This window comes from Rhamphochromis longiceps, linkage group LG6, assembly GCF_057381845.1.
Source record: "Rhamphochromis longiceps isolate RC_006_pf linkage group LG6, R_longiceps_female_GT1.1, whole genome shotgun sequence".
NCBI classification, from domain to species: Eukaryota; Metazoa; Chordata; class Actinopteri; order Cichliformes; family Cichlidae; genus Rhamphochromis; species Rhamphochromis longiceps.
In genome coordinates, this window is record NC_140562.1 from 4,289,056 (window position 1) to 4,309,211 (window position 20,156).

General features: G+C 44.3%; 1 protein-coding gene across 1 annotated transcript in view; it reads left to right on the forward strand.

The window, feature by feature from the left end:
- Positions 1–2,259: 2,259 nt before the first annotated feature.
- The window catches only part of zdhhc5a (zDHHC palmitoyltransferase 5a), a 40,127-nt gene continuing 22,230 nt past the window's right edge, over positions 2,260–20,156 (forward strand). The window contains exons 1-2 of the mRNA XM_085408958.1: positions 2,260–2,746; positions 6,936–8,740. Of these exons, the coding sequence (XP_085265084.1) occupies positions 8,577–8,740 (164 nt within the window). The 5' untranslated portion in view covers positions 2,260–2,746; positions 6,936–8,576. The remainder of the gene's footprint in view (positions 2,747–6,935; positions 8,741–20,156) is intronic.

Below are 20,156 nucleotides of genomic sequence, written 5' to 3' on the forward strand. Positions count from 1 at the left end.
GACACTGACACTGCCTGGATGCAATAAAGGCCCGAGTGTGTCATGAATTTGGGAGTAGATTTCTAGGAGGCCCTCCCCCACTTTGAACTGTGACAGTAAGACAAAGAGAAGTTAATGTTGAGTGGAAATTCCCCAGGGGAGACCTGGGTGGGGGTCTCCGTGTTTGTAATATGTTAACTCTGTTTTCTCTGTTGTGTAGAGGAATTTGGTGTAGCTTGGGTGAGGAGATTACTTTTGTGACCTGCAGGAAGTCACATACACAGAGACACACACGCAGTGCTTTGACTGTTATGACGCACCCACACCTACATGCACACTCACTCACGTGCACTCACATAGACACACGGGTACGCGCACACACAGGCACTCACGTGCTCGTGCGTACACACACAGACACAGAGTTTGCAGCACACCGTGGGGGTTTTATGATGGGGTCGCTGGCACCTCTCCCCTTCTAGAAGATGCTTAAATGAAGATGAATGAAGGTGAATAAAGGTTTTGTGAAAATGACTACTGAGTCCGGTGCCGTCTCTGGATGCTCGAGGAATAAAAAGAACCGGGTGACTGATTTCATAACACATTGTAGACAGAGAGAATGTTGTAGTTATGGTGTAGCCAGCCTATTGTATCCACCTGTTGTGTGTTATTGTGACATTGTTCAGCAGTGGTGATTAAGGCCTGTGTACATTGTTGTACATGTGTGTGCAGTGTCTTGCTTGATTGCAATGCTGCTCTGATTTGTTGTAGAATTATATGAATAAATAAAGGTCCCTGAAAATGTTATATCAAACAGTTGCGTTTCTGTTGAAGCTCCTAACATTCGAGATGACTGGGAAACAGCTCTGAACCCGCACAACCATCATTCATTTTCTTGACTACTTATACAAATTAGGGTTTCTAGACCATATCCCAGCTGATACTGGGCTGAGGTGTGTTGCACCCTGGGCACAATACCAGAGCTGTAGAGTGTTTAAAGTCGAGTCCTTGAGGCAGCTCTTGTTGTGATTTGGTGCTCTATAAATGAAAATAAACTGAACTAACACAGAGACATGTTTATGGACTGTGTGGGACGGCCAGAGTACCCAGAGGAGGCACAACAAACTACAACAAAAAATGAATCTGGGTATGTTACACCCAACACTGATACCAACTGTCAGCTGTTTTCTTGAGAACGCTCTTTATTGTTTTGAAGGAAGAAAAACAAAACCACCGTCAGTTAGAATAACTCTCTTTGTTCACATTTATGTTTTTGGTTTGTAAGTATCCCTGCTTTGCATCCTGGCTTATTAGAACAGTGTGATGCTCTTAGCAGTGGTCTGATGTTCATACCTTGGTCAATGTAGAAAGAAGTGGTGCTAAAAAAAAAAAGTACACATAAACAACAGCACATGATGTGCTACACTGAGTCATTATTTCATTAATAACACCACAGAGGCATTGTGTGTTACATTTAAATTTCACTGGAATAAGGAAAGGTGTAGTCAATAATCCTGTTAAATAACTGAGACTACAATATTCACCAGTACTGATTGTGAATTTTGTTATGACTGATTGGTCTACATGAAGTGATAAGTAGTGAAAAAATGTAACCTATTCTTTACTAATCAGGTTTTTAGACTGAAGTGCACATAATGACCCCCACCCCCTCTGAGAAGTGGGTCATCACAAAATCCATTGGTTTTTGTTTTCAATTCTATGATTGCCCCTTCACCAACTGTCCAGTCTTTCAAGAAGCACACACACACACACACACACACACACACACACACACACACACACACACACACACACACACACACACACACACCGTGCCATAATACAGCCGCATCTATGTTTTTCCTGTGGCAGGATTTTAGATTTAATATTAGCGATTTTGTGTCTGTGGCTGCTGATGGGGGACTTGTTTGTGCGCTTATCACAGCGCCTGCTGTCCATTTAATCTCTCCTTTGTGTTGTTGGTGTATGCGTGTGCGTGTGTTAGTCCTATAACGAGAATACGGGTGCACATACACATATAACAAACATACGTTACTGTGTCAGTGTGTCACATGAAAGGATTAAACCCTCAGCTTATGTAGCATCCAGCCTCAGTGACAATAACGTTCAGCTGCAAGTATTTTAACACGTGTGGGTGCTGCTCTGTGCTGCTCTATCAATTTTATCACGATAAAGAGCAATCATGACGCTCGGCGTTCAGGGGGCGGGGACTGGGGAGGGCTTGCAGGTGCAGAAGGAATACAATACGCTTGTAGGGTGATTGACAGCCCTGTTGTCCAATCACTGTTATTTTTATTGCGATAAGTCTGCTGTTGGACGCTGGCATCAGAGTTTAATAGTACTGAGAAATATGTCGCTCTTTGAGAGTCTGTTACCCAGTAATACTATGGATTTGTGAGAAGAACACGTAATTATTGTGGGATTACGTTTATTTGGCGGCCTCTCGGCGTTGCACGGGCCTGGATAAGTTACAAACCGAGCAGCCTCTTCTACGAACAGTTGGTCAAGCTAGCCGCCTGTAGTAAAATGACGGAAGACGTATCGGTGGGCTGCTAGCTGATTATTTATCTTTGAATTAGCCAGGAACTGGTACAGCTAGCTACCAAGACAAGACCCCATCACCGCTGAAAGGCTGGAGTATGGATTTCTGACGGATACAACGACTTTTCTGTCATTCTAACCGCAGGAAGAAAAAATATGACCAACAGTGAAACATCGGGTTTACTGTGTTTGGAACTGAACCTCGCAGGTGAGATGAATTGTTAGCTAGCTGCTAGCCAGGGTTAAGCAGTACAGACCTAGGTAGCTCACGGTTAGCTCATGTTAATGCTTACTCGGGCAGCAGCGTTATACTGAGCTTTAGCAGTCGGTGGAGTGCCTGTATGAATGGTATTTTTAGATGTCCACATAGCTCATAGTAGCAAGGCAGAGCCCGTGGCTGTGGCCGTACTCTCGCGTCCTGTGGCTCGGCTTCGTTTTCTCCATCCCACTCATTTCATGAAGATAGGCGTGTAAGCTAGCTATCACCGGAATTGAAATCTTAGCGAAATTTTCTCCAATCCCTTTGACGTTAGCACCATTCTCGGTGGCTAATGCTCTGCGTCCCCACCCCGGCTTCAGTGTGGGCTGTGTGTCGCTCACTCGGGGGCTCAGAACATTCCGTCAGCTTCTGCTTCCTGAGTATTGGCAGTGAAGCCCTGACACCACTGCACGGTGTCTCTGAAAGGATGGTAATGATAACGACCACCATGTTAACACTGGCAGCTTCACAGAGCCGTTTAGCGTGACGCCCTGTTCGTCTGTAAAGACCAGCCTGGCAGGGCCGAGTCTGGTCCGCTGCCCGCTTCCTTCATGTAAATCGGGCAGCCGCCTGGCTCTGCGGGATCAGCCGAACATCCCCGCGCTGCACTTGACACGTTACTGGGTTTTTTCCTTTTTCAACGCGATTAAAATGACAATTCACAGCCAGTGTTCGGAGATTATAATCTTTGAGTAAAAGCCATCCTTTTTCCACTTTGCATATATCAAGGCTCTGTCTGCTGCTGGGACTGCAGCAGGATATACACACCCAGTATCTGTGTGTGCATAGGTGCTGACAGCGCTGTAGGCTGCTTCAGATGGAAGGTGGTGCCATTGTGCTTGTAGGTTTTCTTGAAGGGTGGAGATTCTGCCTGATGGGAGCATGAATCCACTGTGAAGTACTGACCAGCTTACATAAGACCCGTTGCTGAAAAGAGGAGAAACTTGTTAGAATTGTACAGGGTCTGTCTGTGGGTTATATGAAGCATTTCCATCTGTGTTTGCACCATTTTGCTCACAAAAATGTAAAGAAATGAGTGGTGGCTCAAGAATTTAGCGAAATACTCCTGGTGCTTTTGGATCCAACAGTTTTGAATGCTCCCTCAGGGTGACCACATACTGCAGTCCTGACATGTGCACTTTCATTTTATTTATTTTTTTTATAACTTTGTTCGATCAAAATGATGTTGTTTTTTCCCTGCCAATTAATCTCTAATAGAAACGGACTGATCCAGGCTTTAAGTGATCTGTTAAGTTTTCATAGCTAACGTTTGTTCACAGCAGAGTTATCGTAGTTTTATCATTTCTAGTTAGTTTTCAGACTTTTTGTTTTGAATTCAGTTTGGTTTTAGTTTCCAGAGTGGATTGTCTTATTTCCTCTTAGTTTTTATTGTTTCAAGATGTTTAGTTTCAGTTAGTTTTAGTCTTTTTAATCATTACTGTATGGAGGCCATGTGTCAGAGGAAAGTTTTTAAGAAAATTAGTATAGATGGTACAGTAAAAACCTGATTTTTGAAAGCAGATGACTCACGGTGTAATTGTAGACATCAAGAGTCTCAAACATATCTGTCAACTCGTTGGGTAAGTTTATTTGTTTTATTAACAAACTAACAGATACAAATACTAAGGATATTTCCTCTAGACATTTAGTCTTTTTTTTTTTTTTTTTTTTTTGTAAGTTTAGAAAACCATTTCAGTTTCTTTTTTTAAATCAAGTCTGGTTTTTATATAACTAAAATGTTTTTCACCTCCAGTAACTGGTTCCTCGTACCTTGATGTGAGAATTATAAAACATTGTCAGTCTGACGGACATTGAAATATAACTCATTCAGGCCTAGGTGGACCCTGGCAGACTGGCCGGCTTTACTCAGTTTCCAGAAATCCGGATTTACTCTGGTAACCACTGGGCATCTCGTATGGGAGCTGTAGTCTGCTACAAAGCCTACAACTCATCAACCCACATGCTTCAACCTGACGTCCACCCTAAAGGTCAGCTTAAAGCCAAGAACCCACACAAAAGACTGAGTGTGGCAGTGAGGGCACAGTCCCACTGAGGCAGTAAGCTAACAACTGTATGTGGAGATACCCAACGAGCTGCTGCACTGATGTCCTCCACAGAAACACTCAGGAAGGGTCCGTGAGATCGACATTCCTCCGGTGTGACGTGCACGCAGGAAGTTGTAGTCCTGGCACTCGTATGCCATCACAGTGGCCTCCACCAGCACCTAATGTGCCAGTCAGTGATGTGGCATAAGCTTCCTTCATGAGATGAGTCCAGGATACAGAGCTGGTTCCCTTTTCCTAAACCTCTTAGTCCTACTCCCCGTTGAGGGGATTCCCACTTTCCCGGTCTGTGCACCAGGAAGTGTGTTGTGCCCAATGAGGGTAGGTCCTTGCTGCTCCACATGATCAGACTGTAAGCTAACCTGTGCAGTGTCACAGAGCGAGCGCGTCCCACTGTTGAGTCTGTCCTAACCAAGGCATGACTATATTTCAGGAATGGCAGGAAATGCCTGTAAACCAAAAAAACTGCCGTGAGCTCCAAGTGGCAGCAGCTTTTACGAGTGTGATGGAGGAGCTGGTTGAAGAGGGGATCAAATTCAGCCTCAGCATCTTAAACCATGTCCCTATACTAGCTTTCCCAGTTTGTTGCTGGGCTCTGCTGCAGTATCAGAAAGGCAGGGATTGGCCTGTGACGCTGCCAGTCAACGTTCTGCCAGCACACACACATGCAGGCAGTGCCGAGGGGGCGACGGTCTGTCCCCAAGACCCTTATTTTTAGATTTTGACTGTTCTCATCAAATTACCAGTAACACTTTTTACTTAGTTAACAAAAGTCACATACATAAACTAACCTGTAAAGCTACAGAGGTTTGGCCTGTGAGGTAGAATTACTCTTTGGTAGCACAGTCTGACAGCTTATCACAAGACGAAGCATCGTCAGGCCCTGTGTGATGGACCGAGCAGTGAAGGAAACTTAGGCACAGGTTAAAGTCCAAAAAAATGATTTTTTATTTAACCCTAAAAACATAATTGGTTAACTCATGCAAAAAGAATCAAACTCTTGGGCCCATAAAAGAGGTCAAAATAACAAAACTCTACTCAAAGTTGACAACACAACTGATAACTCAAACAAACTGACCTAACTTAATGAGACAAAGGAGAAACTTAAATAGTGGCTGATCAGCCCACAAAAACAGGAGAAGGGCTAAAACACACAAAACCTAACTAAACATAATGAACTCCAATCCCCCCCCATGGTCCTGAGTTATGGCATGAACCAATTTGTAGTCTCCTTTAAAGCTCGCTCCGCCCCTTTTCCACGTCTTGGCTCCTAATCAAGGGACTGGAACAGCTGCAACTACGGTAACTCAGAAAACAAAAAGATCAATCATACATAACAGTGTAAACTAAAATGTGCGCACTTATTTTAGAATGCAGCGTTATGTGGATATGTGAATTAACTCTAAACCAAAACCAGTTATTTATTGTCCTGTAAATTAATTCCTATATTTAAAGAAAGACATGTGAATGCAAGGTTACTTATAAGCCTCCACACTAACATGGTGGGTATTACCACTGTGTGGCTGTAGGTGCAGCCATCACACCCTGGAAGCACCAACTGCAGTCCGTGGGCAAACTTTGAAGTTGACCATAAAATGATTTTCTGTTTTTGCCATTATACTTTCCATTTGAAGTTTCAGTGTACACTTAAACACGGAGAGTCACACTCTGTCAGATTAGTTCCCTCATTGTCTTTTTCATAGATTTTTACACTTGCAGCATAAGATGGACATTCTTGCTGCCTTCTCCCATCCAAATGCAGGATTACTTCCCAACTCCCTGAATTGGTTCTTGGTCCCCTGGGAAAATCCCTGCTGTGAAACATAAAACATGTCTTCTCATTATTTGATTTGTAAGCAGCACTGCTGATCAGAACAGTCTGAGGAGGTAGTGTTTCCAGCACCACTGACTGCAGCACCTCGAGTTACTGTTTTCTTAATAAAAGTGAATGCAGTCAGTCAGTAATTCCACAGCAGCAGCGTTTGATCCTATTGATCAGTGACAGCTGATCAGTGAATGCAGCTCCCAAAGGCTGTGGAAAATAATAGTTTCTCTTCCTGTTCTTACCACTATAGGAGCATCCTGACCAACCGTGGGACTGGATTCAGCTGTTTGTGACTCCGGACAGATTCTACTGTTCCAGTGTTTCATCTGTTTACCCACCAGACGAGGAAACGTGTTTGCATCCTGAGGAATACTCAGTACACAGCTGGCCTTTGGAACCTCTATTTCCTACATATTAAAGGCACCACTTTTCCCTTCTTGTTGAGGTTGTTTTTAGGGCACGGCTCTGGAGAGACTGTAACCTCCACGGGATTGTTGTGGGGAGGGTGTTATCAATGCCTCAGTGCTCTGCTAGGGAAGGAAGTGGAGGGACGTCCCTGGAGGAGAGGGCACAAAAACACAAAACTGCCTGAAGCTGGGATGCCCGACATTTCTGTTGCATAACTGACACCCATGAAACCATCGGAGGAACAGAGTAGGTCCGTGTTGCCATGGCTGGCTGATGTGATACCACTACCTGTTTACACATAGCCCGGGCCTCCCTGTTTGGCTCTTTCTCAACACTTCCAATACTAATGAAAAGGATACTAATGGATGGTCTACTGGATTTTCCCCCAGTTGTTTTGGAAAGTGTTACCCACTCACAAACTGCCTCCTGTCTTGCGATCACATCTACAGTGCAGCTTGCAGGTGTGGTGGTTTGAATCTGCCACCAGCGGGGTCTAGGGATGCCCCGACACAAGAAAACCAGGCTACTCCATTGGCCCGCTTACAGACTGCTGTTTCTAATACAAGTCCTGGACTGAAGGCCAGTCGGGGTTGATGCATTTTTTAAATTTAAAGCCTGTCCTCGGATCGTTCCCCTGACCTGAGAACATTTTGCTAGTGTGGACGAGCTTGTTGCTGATGTGAAGGACTCGGCTTTTAAAAAACACAAAGCAGTGACATTTTCATCCAGTGCTTTATTTTTCATTCACACTTTTCTTTTTAAGCCTCATCACATTTCTCACTGCTTGCTACCCAAACAGCTCCGCCTCTGCGCTCACCCTTCTCCTATTTGAGGACCAATCAGGCTGCGAGGTTCTGTTACAATTTGAGTTTTTTCACAGCACCAAAGTACTAAATAGTTTTTGTTTTTCACAATTAGCCATTCTCCATTTAAAACTGTACTCTTATCATTTTGCCAATTTTTTTTGTTTTGTTTTGTTGACGTTTGCGGACCAGTTGTTCTGGGACCTTTGGGAAAGACCGCCTTCTGTCGTATTCATACTTGACTGACACGTTGGAATAAACAGAATAGAACTTTAGTGTGTTTGCTCGTGGCACACGGTGGATCAGGCACCTTCCTCTTTACGTTCAGTGGCTTATTTGTGCAGCCTGTCTTCCCACCTGTTTTTTTTTTTTTTTTTTTTTTTTAGGCAGACGGGGAAACGAGGCTTTTACAGCACATACCTGTAAGCTTACTTTAATCTGTCACAGTTGATCAGGATTGACCTAAGAACCTGAGATAACAAGCATCCAGCCCTCCTCCCATCTGAGCGTGCAGTAAAGCATTTTTCTCTTTTCCATCTCAGAAGTGAAACCTTCCAACTATTATCGACAGTCCCTGCACACCAAACCCTCTCTGTACACGTAAGGGAACGTTTAAGGCTGATGATAAATGACTTTGGATAGCAGTTAGTGGACACACACATCACTACTAACAGGAAGTGATGCCAGGCAGTAGTAGTAAGAGCGGAGGGCGGGGTCCATCCTCGTCCCCCCTCCCTCATGCTGTAGTCCCGTCCAGCAGACCCCTGCGACCTTCACGCTACGTTCCTGTGTCAGCAGCAGCGTTCTTCCTCGTCGGCTCCACCACGCTCTTCTTCTGTTTCACGTGAGTGCAAACACTGCGCACACACACAGTTCATGGGCTGTGATCATTTCCATTGTTTTATTGCTCCGTTTGGTTATTTTACAGTCAGCGTTGTATGTTTGGGTAGCTCAGACCTTCCCAAAGTGTGGGGCCCGCCCCCTAGGGGGGGCGCAGAGCCATTGCAAGGGGGGGGGGGCGCGGCATGAAAAGGGGAAAAAAAAAACCCCAACAATGCTTGGACACTGCTAGCACGGGGCTCCCACACAAACACAAAGCAGGAGATGAAGCGTCGCTGAATATGTTTCCAAACCAACTTCATTCTGAGCCAAAGACTAGAAAACATGGTGAAGCAAATCTGCCCTTTGGCTTCACCTGCACAGGTGCTGAGGTAGGTCTCCCTGCAGGTTCCCCTTCGTCGGGAGCAGCGCTGGGCTGTTTAAATCACAGACAAACAGGATCCCACATTCTTGATCTTTAGTTCACAAACACTTGTTGTAATGACTAACTGCTCCTGACATGTTGGAGATGTTTGCTCTTTATACAGTAAAGTTACAGCAGGATACAAATAACATCAGGCTGATCCTGACACAGTTTGTTCCCCCGGTTCAAATCACAGACAAACAGGATCCCACAGCTGTTTATGTTTTTGAACACATTTTGCACAGAGAGAAAAATGTATTGATGCAATGTTGAACATTATTACACAGGAAAAAACAACCACATGTAAAACAATCACACTGTGACGTCTCTGCCTTTGTAAATGGAGGGACAGTAACTGCGTGTTTATATGTAAGCGTGTAAACCTGCAGATAGAGACAAAATACTGTTCATCTGGGGCCTGTTCTTCGTACCTCGCTAAGTAAGTTAGCTGGATTTGATTATTGATGATTACGCGTGATCCTGGATCGTTCGGTTCCCCGAAGCTCATCCGGGACTTGCTGCCATAGCAACAGAGCCGTAAGCGTAAACCTGCTGGGGAGCAGGTTTACTTTATGTAAACAGGATTAGATCGTGGCCACGCAGGTATGTCCGCTTCATTTATACGAAAGCAACAGCGATATTCCACCACTGTTTCACCATAAATAAATATTATCAATGTAACTAAAGATAATGCAGCACCTGATCCATTTATTGATGTCACACAGATACATACAGGTCATTTCCTAAAAAAGGGAAATGTACTATTAACATTCTATTACATGTATGTGATTATTACAGATGTAATTCATATTTCAGAGTAGTAATTGTAAATTACTTCGTGTAATCAAGATGAGAGACCACGGCTATAAAAGCGAAGGTGGATTTGGGAAGCCTGTCGCAGCCATGTCCTGTCCGTTTACGCGAGCAGCCCATTGCGGAAGGTGCAAGATTGATAAGGAGAGTCCTCAGAATCCAGCGTATATTGCGGGATAGACAGGATCCTTTAGCTCAGCGCGACAGTGTGCTCATAGAGAGATATCGATTTTCCCGTGAGGGTATTATTTACTTAACCAACTTGTTGACGAGGGGGTGCAGGACCACCACCTGTCTTTTTTTGCTCTGCCCTTTTCTTGGTTGCTGTTATAAACAAACAAACAGATTATTTCAGGGTCTCTTTCCAAGAGACTAAAAGCAATATAAGTGATAAATATTACCATTCTGTAGAATATTCTTATATTTCACTTTTACTTGTTCCCATGTTCTCGTGGGTCCTGTTGTGGCTCTAATGTGAAAGGATATAATATAATATGATATAATATAATATGATATAATATAATATAATATAATATAATAAATTTACCCTACCGCCTACTGGTGTTGGTCAGAGGGGCCGATGGTGCGATATGGCAGCCTGGCTTCTGTCAGTCTGCCCCAGGGCAGCTGTGGCTACAACTGTAGCTGCCTCCACCAGTGTATGAATGTGAGAGTGAATGAATAGTGGCATTGTGAAGCGCTTTGGGTGCCTTGAAAAGCGCTATATAAATCCAATCCATTATTATTGTTATTATTAAATCACTTACGAGTTTAATTTGTCAGCAACTTTCTGCCAGCCCTCTCTCCTTGCTTTTGCAGCCTTTGCAGTGTTCCCTTGCGTTTTAATTAAACTCTGAAACTCCTGAAATCTCTCAATCAAGAGTTCTTGCTCTGCTGCCGAAAAATACTGAGCGCGCTCCTTCGACATTTTCGCCGACCAATCAAAGGGTTGCCGATCAATGTTTCTACTATCGATGCGTAGCCCCTGTTAAGCCACCCAGTGATCTCACATTACTTCATCCAGCTGTACTGATCGTCAACAACAGGTGTGTTTGGAGAACCGGAATAGAGAGCTCAAAGTTAGCGCGATGATTTGATCTTGGATGTAGTAAGCGAGGTACGAAGAACGGACCCCTGAATATCTGCCATTCTGCAATTCATCTCATGTAAACAATAACGTGGCCACAGCGTGACGTGGAAAAAGGCACATACCTTTGACGTTGCGTGACGAACTCTGTATTCCTCGTCCACACGTAAACGCAAAAAAGGAGTTTTAAAAAATCTCAGTTTTCGGTGATTTGAAACGCCGTTTAAGTGGACGAAACAGCTGCGTGTTCAAAATCACCCGTGTAGGTGCGGACGCAGCGTGACAGAGTTAGTAGTTTATGTTATTACTTCCTGCAGATTACTTGTATTTGCTTAATTGTTCACTAAATGTTTGAGGTGTGAAATAAACAGCAATGGAGCAAAATATGGGCGCGTGGTTGGAGGAAGGTTTTTTTGTTTTGTGGGGGGGGGGGCATTTTTCTTGTGAAACAAAGGGGGGCCCAGCAAAAAAAGTTTGGGAACCACTGGGGTAGCTAATGTCACTGATGCCTCTCACTTACCTGGATAAGCACAGACATGGATATCTGTCCCTGTGAGAACATTCACTGCCACTCAGAGTGTAACTGCCACAGCTAACCCTTACCCCAGTGTTTCCCATAGAAATGTATGTTACAGGTCTGTGTATGCAAAATGAGGTGCATCTAAATATATTAAGTAACAAAGGATATATTTATTATTTATCAAGTAAAAGAACAATAATCCACTGCCTGCGGACGCTCTGTAAAGAATGAGGACTGAACATTGTCTGAAGTTGCCCTTTCACATTAATACATGTTATAATTAGTGCTGTCGATAGATGAAAAAAACTTAACTAATTGATCTCAGTTTTCTGTAATTAATCGCAATTAATCACAATTACTTGATCAATACCCTGGTTGCAATTACATTTTTTCAGCTTTATATTTAAGCTTTTAAAAGACATTTATACAATATAATGAAGTAAATGCAGAATGTTAAATGCTTCAATTCAAAGAGAATAGTTTTCTTCAGTCTTTCAACACAGGTTCTTTCCTGTGAGAGTTCAGACGAGTTAAGAGAGTTAAGACGGACTTTTGAGAGAGAGGGAGAGATGGAGAGGGAGATAGATAGAGAGATAGATAGATAGATAGATAGATAGATATATATATATATATATATATATATATATATATATATATATATATATATATATATATATATATATATATATATATATATATATATATATATTTTTTTTTTTTTATATTAGGGGTGCAACGATATTCGTATCGATATTGAACCGTTCGATACAGTGCTTTCGGTTCGGTACGCATATGTATCGAACAATACAACATTTGTAATTTATTTTATCAACTTTCCTTCTGACGATGCTGTCTGTGTTGAGCGCTCAGTGAATCTGTGTTCGACTACTCCGCCTAGGCTGCACTGTCGAGCGCAGATCCACTGAGCGCTCAACACAGACAGCATAGTCAGGAGGAAGAGCGCAGGGCAAGCTAGCGAGACAGAAGTTAAGCTCTCCTTGCAAGATGGACCTCCCCCACCCTCATTCAGATCTGGCGTTTGGAATTATTTTGGTTTTCATGTGACGTATGACCCTGAAGGTAAGCGAGTCATGGACTAAAGTAAAACAGTATGTTGGATGTGCCATGCAATGCTTAATTACATTGGTGTGAACTAGTGTGTTAGCGCAGTTAGCTCGTTAACGTGTTGGCCGTCTAGCCCCATGCACGGGGCGATCGGCGGTAGCTCGTTAACGGAGATTTGCCGTGTTGTGGCATTAAGGTCATTTCAACGAGATTAACCTGAAAGCACTAGTGGGAACACAACGAATATGACTGCACATTTACTCCGACATCATCCTAGTGCAAAGACAAAAACAACAAGCATGCTACTAACTTTAGCCGAGTCATTTAGACAGCTGTTAGCACGTGATTCTCCTTATGCTGCTGAGAATATAGCCCAGAAGAAGCGGATAGTATAGCTTTTATTTTGGAAAGAGACATTTCTCTGTAATAAACTCTCTTTTCCAAAGATGAGTGATTCCTCAATCAGATACAGGGCTTGCAAAATCGCTAGCCCGACGTCCCGGAGCTAGCGATCTTTCCAGTCGGGCTACAAAAATCTCTCTTCCCTGCCCGTCGGGCTATTGTAGGAAAAATATATGTCAATGCTTTTGCATTCTTTCAGAAATGTAGCTGGGTAATTATGTCATTGGCATCGGTGAGCCACTGTCAATATGTGACATATTGAAATCGCGTTTGAATTTGCGCTTGTTTTTTTGCTTTCACTTTGCAATGACAGCACTGATCTGTGAGTGATGATAATTTGTGCACCAATTCCTCTGACATCGTCTTATTAATCGTTAGCTTACTATGCAAACATGACAAGTGAAATCTCCCGCAGCAAGCTTAAACATGTGAGAGGTTGATCGCGCAGAGAATCGCTGAGCTTATGTGAGTCCGTGTGTAAAAATAGCAGTATATATATTTTAGTTCTGCTGAGCCAAATAAGACAGGTCAGGGTGAAGAAGTGACAGCCAAAGAAAAGCTTACCACAAAACGGAGAAGTTATGACAAATGAGACTATAAGGCAAAAAGAAAGTGCAGCTTTATGGTTTCATGGACAAAAGAATTTCTGTGGCTGCAATATGACGAGCTAAATAACCAGGGGTGCACATAAGTGGTCCGCAGGTGCGCATTCGCTGTCAAAATAAAAAACGCGCACAAGGGTTAGGGTTAAATTTAAAAACTGTACTTTTGAGTTAAAATATATATTTATAATTTTAATAAATGACAAATTAAAAAGGCATGAACATTTTTTTGTATCGAAAAAATATCGAACCGTGACACCAAAGTATCGAACCGAACCGTGAATTTTGTGTATCGTTGCACCCCTAATATATATATATATAAATAAATAAATAAAAAAAAAAAAAATATATATATATATATATATATATATATATATATATATATATATATATATATATATATATATATATATATATATATATATATATATTAGGAAGCAGCTGGATAGCGTAGTGGTTAGACTACACGCCTTTGGAACAGAGGATCGCAAGTTCGATTCCTGCCTGGGGCGTCTGTATCCAGTAAGGGTCCTAAGGCTAGACCCCCTATGCTAAGCAAGCCTACCGCAGACATGAGCGAGACAGATAAATATGAAGGCATGCCGGCTCGGACGTCGCCCGGATCAACAAGGTCCGCGTCAGGTGTTGAGGAACCAGGGCACCCTGACGAAAAGTGGGCTACTGGAACAAGAAGGCATCGGTGGGCAAGAGACGAAAACAGGCCCCCTTCTTACGCAAGTAAGAATGTTGGGTATCGAAGAATCCATAGGCCCCCTCATCCTATTCATGTACCCCCCTTCTTACTTGCGTAAGAAGGGGGGTACATGAATAGGATGGATTCTTCGATACCCAACATCCACAATGACGGCGAAACAACTAGTAGCTCAGTGTTCCAACATTCGAAAGAAGGGACTGCTCTCACAGCTAGAGATTGACGAGGTACAACACAAATGCTACGGCAAGGAGGAGTCAGGACGCCAGGTCAGGGGGGAGATATCATCACCCCCACCCGAGATTGGGTACATAGCCCCAAGTGCGATAGGAGAAGGATCGTTGAGTGCGAGAGGAACTGACCTGAAAAATAGGATCATGGCCAAGCTTGAAACCTGGATCCCCCGTAGCCGGTTACCAAGATTACGTGAAGTACCCTCAGAAGGTCTGCTAGATGATGTTAATGCAGCACTACGGGCAATACCTACAACCACGATTACCGACACTAACAAGCTGATCTACAATACGGCAGCAGTGATCAGTGAGATGCTTGGCTACAAGTTGAACAGCGACAAGGGGCAGTACCCTCCATGGAGAAGGAGGCTAGAGGGCAAGATCAAAGTAGCACGGAGGGAGGTTAGCCAACTAACGGAGTTGCAGAAAGGTGCGACAAATAAGGTGCCTAAGAAATACAGCAAGCTGTCCATACCTGAGGCCTTGGAAACTTCCAAGCAAAGACTCACAGCCTTGGCCAGCCGCTTGAGGAGGTACACCAGAGAGATAGAAGGCAGGAGAATAAACCAGCTGTTCTCCACAGAACCAGCAAAGGTGTACTCTCAGTGGCAAGGGAACAATAAGAGAACAGCACCACCAAGGCTGGAGACGGCGCAATACTGGAAGAGCATATGGGAGAAGGATGCAACCCATAACGGCAATGCTCAGTGGCTAGAGGATCTGAGGGCAGACCACAGCGACCTCCCTGAACAGGGTCCAGTAACCATCACAGTGGCAGATATCCAAGAAAGGGTCTCCAGTATGAAGAGTTGGACAGCACCAGGGCCCGACATGGTTCACGCCTACTGGCTGAAGAAGCTGACTGCACTCCACGAGCGTCTGGCAGCACAAATGAACCAGCTGCTAGTTAACGAGAGACACCCGGAATGGCTAACCGAAGGCCGGACGGTCCTGATCCCCAAGGACGCCAAGAAGGGACCGGTCCCCTCCAACTACCGACCAATAACCTGCCTCAGTACTACATGGAAGCTCCTGTCAGGCATCATATCGGCTAAGATGAACAGGCACATGGGTCAATACATGAGCAGGACACGGAAAGGAATTGGCAAGAATACCAGAGGCGCAAAACACCAGCTACTGGTAGACAGAACAATCAGCCGAGACTGCAAGACCAGACTGACCAACCTGTGCACTGCCTGGATTGATTACAAGAAGGCCTATGACTCAATGCCCCACAGCTGGATACTGGAATGCCTAGAATTGTACAAGATCAATGGGACCCTAAGAGCCTTCATCAGGAACTCAATGGGGATGTGGCGTACAACACTAGAGGCCAACTCCAAGCCCATAGCACAAGTCACCATCAAGTGCGGGATCTACCAAGGAGATGCTCTGTCCCCACTGCTGTTCTGCATAGGCCTGAACCCCCTCAGTGAGATCATTAACAAGACTGGCTACGGATACCGACTACGGAACGGCGCAGTTGTCAGCCACCTCCTGTACATGGATGACATCAAGCTGTATGCCAAGAGTGAACGAGACATCGATTCACTGATCCACACTACCAGGCTATACAGCAATGACATTGGAATGTCGTTCGGACTGGAGAAGTGTAGTCGGATGGTAACAAAGAGAGGGAAGGTAGTCAGAACTGAGGGGATTGAACTACCAGAAGGCAACATTGCAGACATAGAGGACAGTTACAAGTACTTGGGGATCCCGCAGGCGAATGGGAACCATGAAGAGGCCGCTAGAAAAGCTGCAACCACCAAGTACCTGCAGAGGGTCAGGCAAGTCCTGAGGAGTCAGCTGAATGGTAAGAACAAGATCCGGGCCATCAACACGTACGCCCTGCCCGTGATCAGGTACCCTGCTGGGGTAATAGGCTGGCCAAAGGAGGAGATAGAAGCCACTGACATAAAGACAAGAAAGCTCCTTACCATGCATGGAGGGTTTCACCCCAAGTCCAGCACCCTGAGGCTGTACGCTAAGCGGAAGGAAGGGGGCCGGGGACTGGTGAGTGTCAGCACCACAGTCCAGGATGAGACAAGGAACATCCAAGAATACATTGGGAAGATGGCCCCAACTGACCGAGTGCTCAGTGAATACCTCAGGCAGCAGAAACCCAAGAAAGAGGAGGGAGACGAGGAACCATCATGGAAGGACAGGCCCCTGCACGGTATGTACCACCGGCAGATAGAGGAGGTGGCTGATATCCAGAAATCCTACCAGTGGCTGGACAAAGCTGGACTGAAAGACAGCACAGAGGCACTAATCATGGCAGCACAAGAACAAGCTCTGAGTACAAGATCCATAGAGGCTGGGGTCTATCACACCAGGCAAGACCCCAGGTGCAGGCTGTGTAAAGATGCCCCAGAGACAATCCAGCACATAACAGCAGGGTGCAAGATGCTAGCAGGCAAGGCATACATGGAACGCCATAACCAAGTGGCCGGCATAGTGTACAGGAACATCTGTGCCGAGTATAACCTGGAAGTCCCGAGGTCAAAATGGGAGACGCCCCCAAGGGTGGTGGAGAATGACCGAGCTAAGATCCTGTGGGACTTCCAGATACAGACGGACAAAATGGTGGTGGCTAACCAACCGGACATAGTGGTGGTAGACAAACAGAAGAAGACGGCCGTAGTGATCGATGTAGCGGTTCCGAATGACAGCAATATCAGGAAGAAGGAACACGAGAAGCTGGAGAAATACCAAGGGCTCAGAGAAGAGCTCGAGAGGATGTGGAGGGTGAAGGTAACGGTGGTCCCCGTGGTAATCGGAGCACTAGGTGCGGTGACTCCCAAGCTAGGCGAGTGGCTCCAGCAGATCCCGGGAATAACATCGGAGATCTCTGTCCAGAAGAGCGCAGTCCTGGGAACAGCTAAGATACTGCGCAGGACCCTCAAGCTCCCAGGCCTCTGGTAGAGGACCCGAGCTTGAAGGATAAACCGCCCGCAGGGGCGTGCTGGGTGTTTTTATATTTATATATATATATATATATATATATATATATATATACACACACACACACACGGGGCGATCAGGGGTAGCTTGTTAACGGAGATTTGCCGTGTTGTGGCGTTAACGTCATTTCAGATTAACGCTGACAGCACTAGTGGGAACACAACGAATATGACTGCACATTTACGCCGACATCATCCTAGTGCAAAGACAAGTGGAAGCAGACAAAAACAACAAGCATGCATGCTACAAACTTTACCCGAGTCATTTAGACAGCCGTTAGCACAGGATTCTCCTTATGGGGACCTGATATGTTTAATATGCTGCTGAGAATATAGCCCAAAAGAAGCGTCTAGTACCAACTCCAAAACACAACAGAAGTGCTCCAGCGCTTCAACGTAATATTACTGTTTTGTGTGTGTATAAGGACCATAAATGGCACCTGTTAAGAGACATGGTTACTAGTGATGGGATTTCCGGCTCTTTTTAGAGAACCGGCTCTTTCAGCTCCGAACCGGCTCTTCAGGTTGTTCTTTGCTTTAATTTATTATTAACAATAATATAAAATTATGCACAAAAGGAATTACTAATGTAAAAAAAGTGGTTTTATTTATATATGTTTATATATAAATATATGCGGTGGCCCCTAGAGACAAAGCACGTACAAACTCCAAAACACATCCCTAGCGTTAACTGAACTTCCAAAACAGAGCTACTTAAATTACACAATTGAAAGCATGTGTGTATTGTTTGTGTATTTGTACACAAGCACTCACATATATTCAAATAATAAAAAAAATAAAAAAAAGGTTCATTTACCTGTTACTACCACACACCAGATCCGGTCGTTGGTACTTGCTGGCTTGTGTAGCCACTAGGTAACAAAAGCTCAACACTGCCCCCTAGCATCCTGGAGCACTTCTGTTGTGTTTTGCTGCGGAGTTTGTAGTGCTTTGTCTCTAGGGGCCACCGTAAATATACTTTTATTTATCCACTCTACATAAAATGTAATAAATAAATCATATAATACAAAAACCAACTATTCACATTTCAACTTTTAACTATTTAAATTTTCAGCTTTTTTCTTTTAAACAAATTTAAAGTGAAACAACACAAAACACTGCAAACCACAACACAATTAAGTATAAATTACAATATGAAAACAAAAAGAAGATGCACATTCTCTGTCATATGGACCTGCATGAATAAACTTTCTGAATCCTTTATCACCTGCAACTGAAAATAGTTGTGGATGATTACTATACCTTTCTAATGGGACGTTGTTGTCCCTGCTCTCTTTCTCTCTCTGTGCTACTGCGAGTGTAACAGTGTAACTACCGCCCCTCCCCCCTCTGCCCAGCGTAAAGCACACGGCTCGCATGCGGAGTGAAGCGGAAAAAAGTGCGAGAGGGAGAGAGAGAGAGGGAGGGTGAGAAAGAAAAAAGAAAAAAAAAAACCCACGGCTCCCAATAAGGAGCCGGCTCACGTCAAAGACCCGGCTCTAAGAGCCGTTTCGTTCGCGACCGAAACATCACTACTACGGTAGCCGTAATGCTCCGACAATCCATCAAGCGCTGCAGCTCCGTAGCTTAGCAAAGTCGAACTAAAACATTTATTGACAGATTGCTGAGCGCCATGTATCACATAAAAACGGTTTGCGGTCAGTAAGCACAACCAGAATTCATACATAAGGCGCGCTGTCGATTTTAGGCCATGCATGTCGTTAGCGCGGTTAGCTCACTAACACGTTGACGCCGTCCAGCCCCACGCACGGGGCGATCCGCGGTAACTCGTTAACGGAGATTTGCCGTCTCCATCTTGTCCTTGCCTGCAGGTGAAGCGATGGGGGAGAAGGGGGAGTTGTGTTCAGTGCAGGAGAGGCGAGGCTCAGTAACGTTGCGTAGAGACAAAAGTGGACGAAAGAGAGGCAAACTTGTGGCTCCACAAGTATAATTATAACGTAACATAGACTATATCGATATGAAGGATATTGTCACATCTTATATCTCGTATGAAAATATATCAATATTTTTTTAAAAACCTCGATATATCGCCCAGCCCTAAACCAAAGCTGTGTAAAGCGCCTGTTCTCAGTGATATTAACACGTCTGCAGTTTGTTGCGATCCACTTGGCGTCAGTCAGTGTCCGAGGTAGACTTACTGAGTCCCCGATGCTCCCTGAGTGGTTTGTCGCAAAGTGCTAGCAGCATCCCCGGCTAACGTGTGCTTCGTGTCAATGTGATATTTTAAGCTGGAAGTGATTCGGTGAAAAGAAAATTCCTTCTTGCACAATGTGCATAATACTTTATATCAGCCGACTGTTCCGTCTTATTTGTTTTAATGCTCAAATGTCCAATCGAGAGGGCTGATGTGCGTTTATCATCTTCCTACTGAGTTGATTGGTTCAGTTGCCCGTCACTACCAGACCTATTGCCCAGTCGGGCATGTGGGGAGGTAACTGTACTTGGACAAACTGCATGAAATGCGCTGACAGAAACATTTCAGGGATTTTGAGGCATTCTGCACTCCAGATGCGTTAAATGTGTGAAAATTTTTAATCGCATTGACTGTGATGGCAGATTAATTTGTGTAAATGCGTTAATTAGTTATATTATGATG